The 6,000-nt window shown below is 46.7% G+C and overlaps 1 protein-coding gene across 1 annotated transcript in view; it reads left to right on the top strand.

Annotated features, from left to right (window-relative positions):
* The first annotated feature begins 1,641 nt into the window (after window positions 1-1,641).
* RABEP1 (rabaptin, RAB GTPase binding effector protein 1) overlaps window positions 1,642-6,000 on the top strand; it is a 105,330-nt gene continuing 100,971 nt past the window's right edge. Inside the window, exon 1 of the mRNA XM_065896572.1 lies at window positions 1,642-1,878. Within this exon, the coding sequence (XP_065752644.1) occupies window positions 1,845-1,878 (34 nt within the window). The 5' untranslated portion in view covers window positions 1,642-1,844. The remainder of the gene's footprint in view (window positions 1,879-6,000) is intronic.

The following is a 6,000-nucleotide window of genomic DNA, read 5'->3' as shown; positions in this document are numbered from 1 at the left end:
AGGGGGTGGAATTCCTGGGTCTTAGAGTTTACCTAAAAATATGAAAATGTACATAACCCCTGCGTGCTCCTATGTGAATTCCAAATTGCTTTTTCAACCACCTCCTTTGCATGGGGAGCTCTATGTGTTTAGATCAGCAACCTGATCCTTTCTGAGTGACCTTGATCTTGAGGGCCTGGCTTCAAGTCCCAGATTATCAATGGCAATAAACATGCCTCTTGCTCACTAGGAGGAGCCCCTTTTGTGGAGGGCATCCACATCTGCTATCTTTATGGTTCCTGCCTTGTGTTGGTCATCACCAGAGAGAGGGTGCACTGGGCTGTCCTATCCTGGACAAAGGTCTCCATGTTCAGCATGGATCTGCTTATCCAGGAAAGTCATTTAATGGGGGATTGGGGAAGCCACCCTGCTTGCTCTATAAAAGGCATACCGGCCATTCGAATATATTAACTGCTTAAAAAACTCAAGTTTGTATATAGGTCCTTCCCTAATGTTAGCAGGGTTTGGGGCAAAAGTACAAACAGATGCAACACGTCTACCTAAATTATTTAAAATTATAAATCACTCCAACTGTTAATCTTAATATATTCTATTCTATCTTGACAAATATGCATCTTTAATGACATGGAAGACCAGGTTCAAATTTAGAATTCCTGGACTCCTCAGGTTTATGCATTTGAATGAGGTGCTGGTGGGAGCGCTGGCCCTGGCCCACCTGCCATCTTTTTCCGTCTCTCTCTCCTGCACTAGGGATCTGTGTACACAGAAGCTCAAATGTCCAAGTGATGTGCCCCCTGCCCCAAACACAGCTGCCCCTTAGCCACTTCTAGGGATCCACAGACTCTGCCTTAGAGAAGATGGACCTGGGAAGAGCCCAGCCATTTGGGGAGGGAATTCTGGGGTCACAAGTTCCCAGAACTTGGTCCTGAAGGAGAGACACAGACACCATGTGGGCATGTCCCCTAGAACCTGTGGAAGGAATGTGGACAGAGCTGGGGTAGAGGTGCGCCTCTAATATATGGTGCCTATGCACAGGTGTAAGGGCGGTATTGTCTGCCTATCTCCCCTCTCCCCTCACGGGTGCAGGAACTGTGTCTGGCAGTATCCCCAGCACCTATCACGGTACCTGGAACTTAAAAGTCACATCCTATATAGGTGCTTAATGGAAAGGACGTCAGACATAGTTCCGCACACTTCACTTCATTTAAACTTTTAATAGCCATTATTGCAGACGAAGGCTGTGAGGTTCAAAGAGGTTAAGTGACTCGCCCAAGGTCACACAGCTACTACAGACAGTGGCTGGATTTGCCAGCCACTACTAGCCTACTCTCTCGCCCTTCTTTTCATTAGTATTCTTTCTTTGCCTCTGTGCTGGGGTGGAGGGCCCGGAGCGGCCCCTGCACAAGGCCGGGCCTTCCCCGCCGCCACTCTCCTTCTCTTCCCTCTCCCCCTCCTTCCCTATTCAGCCTCCCCCTCCTCCACCCCACCCTACCCGCCGCGCTCCCACAGCCCGCCCCGCTCCTCCTTCAGCCTCCACTCGCGCCGCGCTCCCCAACCCTTCGCGAAGCCCCGCCCCTTCCCTCAGGGGGACGTCACGTGCCGCCCCATCCCCCCGCGCCTGCGCGCTGCTTATTTCCCGCTGTCAGGATGAGGAGGCGGAGGTCGGCGCTCGGGTCCGTCTCTGCCCGCGGCTGTGGCGGCGCCGGCGGCTCCAGCCTTAGCGGTTCCTCCCTGGGCGGCGGCGGCGGCGGCTCGGTCGACGCCTCCTCCGCCAGCTGAGCCTGTGGGAGCCCGGGACGCCGCTTCCCCGCCCATCCCCGCTCCCCGAGGCCGGCCGCCCGGCCATGGCGCAGCCGGGCCCGGCTCCTCAGCCTGACGGTGAGTCGCCCACCATGGCAGGCGCGGCGGGCGCGGCCTGCCCGGCGCCGGCGTCGCGGGGAGACCTCCGGGCGGCGGGAAGGGCGCGCGCAGGCCCCGGGGGTGACCCTGCCGGGCGGAGGCGGGAGCGCGCAGGTTACGGCGCCGGCTGCGCGCGAGGGCGGTGCGGGGGCCTGGGCGGCCGTCGCTGGGGAGGGGGCGGGAGGTGCCGGCTTTAGCCCTGGCTAGGGTGGGGGTGGAGGGAGGGGCGTGAGGGGGCTGCTGGGGACCAGGCAGAAGCTGGGGAGCGTGGAGAGGGAGCTGCTGTGGGTAGCGGTGGGGCCGGCACGTGGGTTCTGCCCGTGGGGAGGATGGAAATCAGGAACATGTGCTATATTCGTTAAAGAAAAAAAAAAATTGCTTAGGTAGTGGTGATGTGCCCTCCCCACGCCCCGCCCCCCATCCATGCCACTGAGCGCTTTGAGCTCAGTTTTGTGGCGTGAAACTGGTTGGGATCAGTTGCTGGATTTAGTAGCGTTCCTTGAGAGGCATTGTGGCTTAATGGTAAGTGCTGGGGCCTGGGCGTCTGCAGGACCTGGAGCCTTCACTAACAAGCACTATGCAGGTTTCTTAGCCTTTTTGAACTTGAGTATTCTCATGAAAAGAGGTTAATTCGAGCCTTTATATTTTACTTAGAAAGGAGGCAACATGTATTATGTAAACCGGTTAGTATTATTAAGGCGTTTTTTGGAAATAATGAGGAGAATGGTGAAGTCAAGGAAGCGTGTCTTTTATAGCACTTATATCCAAGGAAGGAAAAAGAGCCCCATCCTAATTAGTCCCAGGTGGTTGTCAGTCCTTCATGACCTTCTGGGAAATTGGCTTAAGCTCTGCTTCGGAGATTGACCACGTGGTTCCAGGTTTTACTACCTGGAGTTATGTTTGGAAAGACTGTGCCTGGTCCTTGGCAAGGTACTGCTGTATCTGGGCAAGAGAGTTCTTTCAGGTGTATTTCTGTAATCAGCGTGTGTGCTTAGAATCTTGTGTGAGTGGAATGTCGGGATTTGGTGCTGGGCCCATGGTAGGTGCTTAAAAACCTGCCTTTGCCTAGGATTGTCTCTTAAAATAATCTTTCATGAAGACCTTACTCTCTTTTGTTGCCTTTGAGGAACCTGAAACAATGTTATCAGATTTTAATGCTAGCTGCTTTCTTGGAAGTGTGTTCCAAAGCCTTTTTGCCTCTAGTTTTAGGTTTTGTTAGTTGCCTAAGGAGACATGTCTGGTACCCACATCTGGAGTTGTGTAAGAATCTGGTTGCTGTTTCTGTTTCAGTAGAACAGAAGGGAGGCATTTCTGGTGGACTGTTAGAGGAAACAGGGATGTTTTCAGGCTACATTTTAATCCTCACCTTTTGCATTTGGTGTCAGGGAAGAAAACTACTTCCCGTTTCCACAAACACCTCTTTGTTTTTGCAGACAGAGGCAGAATAGAGAGAGCCCCAGTGGCTTCTGGTTCTGATCTGGAGTGGTAGGTATGCTTAGCTGGCAGCTGCCTTCTCTTGAGTTGCATGGAAACAAACGTCTAGGACGGCTCAGGTGACATGACAGTCTGGAATCAAAATTCCCTGCCTCTTTCTAGACGTGAAATGGTCTTCCTTGTAAATAGGCAGAAGTGACTAAGCACTTGAAAGAGGCTAGGAAAAATTAGCTTTAGGAAATCTTGTATTCTTAGTACAGGTTTATTCCCTGTTTTTCAAATCCTGTGACCGTGGGATGAGATTTAGTTTGCATAGATTGCAGTATTTATTTTCAGTTAATGTAGTAAATGAGCAGCCACAGCTACTGTTTACAGAAGGAGAGAGAATTCGGTGTATTTGAACGCTTTGTATCAGTGTCTTCTTAGAAGTTCATCTTGGGGATTTAATTTTTCTCTTTGGCTGAACTTAACATAGATCACTTCTTAACACTTCAGCTTTAAGCATGCTTGAATTTCCTAGCCCTGCTGATATTAAAAAAAAACAAAAACAGGGGCTTCCCTGGTGGCGCAGTGGTTGAGAGTCCGCCTGCCGATGCAGGGGACACGGGTCCGCCTGCCGATGCAGGGGACACGGGTTTGTGCCCCGGTCCGGGAAGATCCCACATGCCGCATAGCGGCTGGGCCCGTGAGCCATGGTCGCTGAGCCTGCGCCTCTGGAGCCTGTGCTCCGCAACGGGAGAGGCCACAACAGTGAGAGGCCCGAGTACCGCAAAAAAAACAAAAACACCAAACAATTGCAGAATTCTTTTGAGTTAAACTGGCAGTAAAAGATAACTTTACTTTTTGACTTTAATCTAGCTTTTATCCCATTTTATTTATTTATTTGGCTGCGCTGCGTGGCTTGTGTGCTCTTAGTTCCCTGACCAGGGATTGAACCCAGGCCCTCGGCAGTTAGAGCGCAGAGTCCTAACCACTGGACCTCCAGGGAATTCCCAGGTATCCCATTTTAGAGGCAGTTTTATTTTACGTTGACATTGTTTTCTTTTTCTTCTTTGACATAGGTTTATTTTTCATGGAGATATCGTAGATTAAGAAAAGAATTCATTTGTGTGTAAATCGACAGGGTAAAATGTAATAATTTTCTTTTAATTCTCTTTAATTTTTTCTTTTGTAAGTTTTTTGAAAACTATTTTTTTGATCATGCATCTTAGTTTACTCGTTTAGAACAAAGGTAACTTTAATAGTCAAAAAAATTTCAGCTTATTATTTCATTTTACCTTGATAATTCAAAGACTATATAGAATGTAAAATTTTTAAAATTTTAATATTTTTAAATCTAAGTTAAACTCTATCTTAGAAGCATTTGCTCTGATTTTACTTCATTTCTTTTTTATTTAAAAACACTGTGTTCTAAAATCCTTCCATTAAAAAAGTATGGCTATTAAGAAGTGTGTCTCCTCCCATCTCCCAAAGGAAACCAGTATTAAGTTTTCTATCCTTCTTGATTTTTTCTATAGTTAACACAGACATGCTACCTTTTCCCCCTGAAATGGACGTGCTTTACATACATAGGTCTGTAACTTGTCTATTTTGCTTATAAGTGTTAGCTATAATTATCATATACTTGTAAATGGTTATGTGGCCATATAATATGCTATAGACACTGCATGCATTATTTCAGGAAATCTTCTTATCAGTGAGGTGGGTACTATTATAATATTGTTCCTGTTTTATTGATGAGGAAACTGAAGCACAGAGAAGTTGAAAGTGCCTAGAGTTACATAGCTAGAAGTGAGGGGAGCCAGGATTCAAATCCAGGTCACCTGATGCCAGAGCCCTCGATCTGTTTACTAGATCGTGGACTACTTTCCAGTTCAATGTTATAGATCGACCTCATTCTTGTTAAAGAATATTCTGTCATACACATGTACCACACATGATTTATTTGCCTGTATCTTTATTGATGTTTTAATTTTTTCATTATAAGCAGTTCTGTAATAAATATTCTTGTACATATTTTTCAGGTACTTTTGCTTTTACTTCTGTAAGACTGTGAATTAAAGGGCATGAGCTCTGAGTGGATTAAATTTTAATAACCATTGCTAGCTTACTCTCAAAAAGTATCAATTTACATACCTGCCAATAGTATATGAGAGGATGGATTTCCTCTACACTTTTACAAACCCTGGATAATGTCAGTTGTTTTAAATTTGTATCTTCTGATAGACAAAAAAAAAAAAAAAGGTATTCTTCAGTTAACAAATGTTTGTGTGCCTAGTCTAGGCCAAGCCTTATGCTAGGCCCTAGGAAATAAAATGACGAAGAAACCCAAACCCAGTCCCTGTTCCTAGGTAGTGAATCAGAAGGCCGTTAATTAGATAATCCCACAGACAAGTACAAAACTGCTCAACAAATATGAGCGTGTAATACTGGCCAGGCACAATTCTAGATATTTGGAATACATCAGTGGGCAACACAGATAATAAATAACCCTGCCCTAGAGTGGGAGAAACAGATATTAAACAACAAACATAAGCAAAACATATGGATTGTTAGGTGATAAGTGCTATGGAAAAAAAAAATAGAGCAGGGTAAAAGGAATGGGGATAGGCTGGTTTTAAATAGGGTGGTCAGAGTAGCCTTATTGCATAGATGACATTTGACCAG

The sequence above is a fragment of the Phocoena phocoena genome, chromosome 19 (assembly GCF_963924675.1).
Source record: "Phocoena phocoena chromosome 19, mPhoPho1.1, whole genome shotgun sequence".
NCBI lineage: Eukaryota > Metazoa > Chordata > Mammalia > Artiodactyla > Phocoenidae > Phocoena > Phocoena phocoena.
The sequence above is the reverse complement of the archived record's forward strand: the minus strand, read 5'-3'. Positions and strand labels throughout refer to the sequence as shown.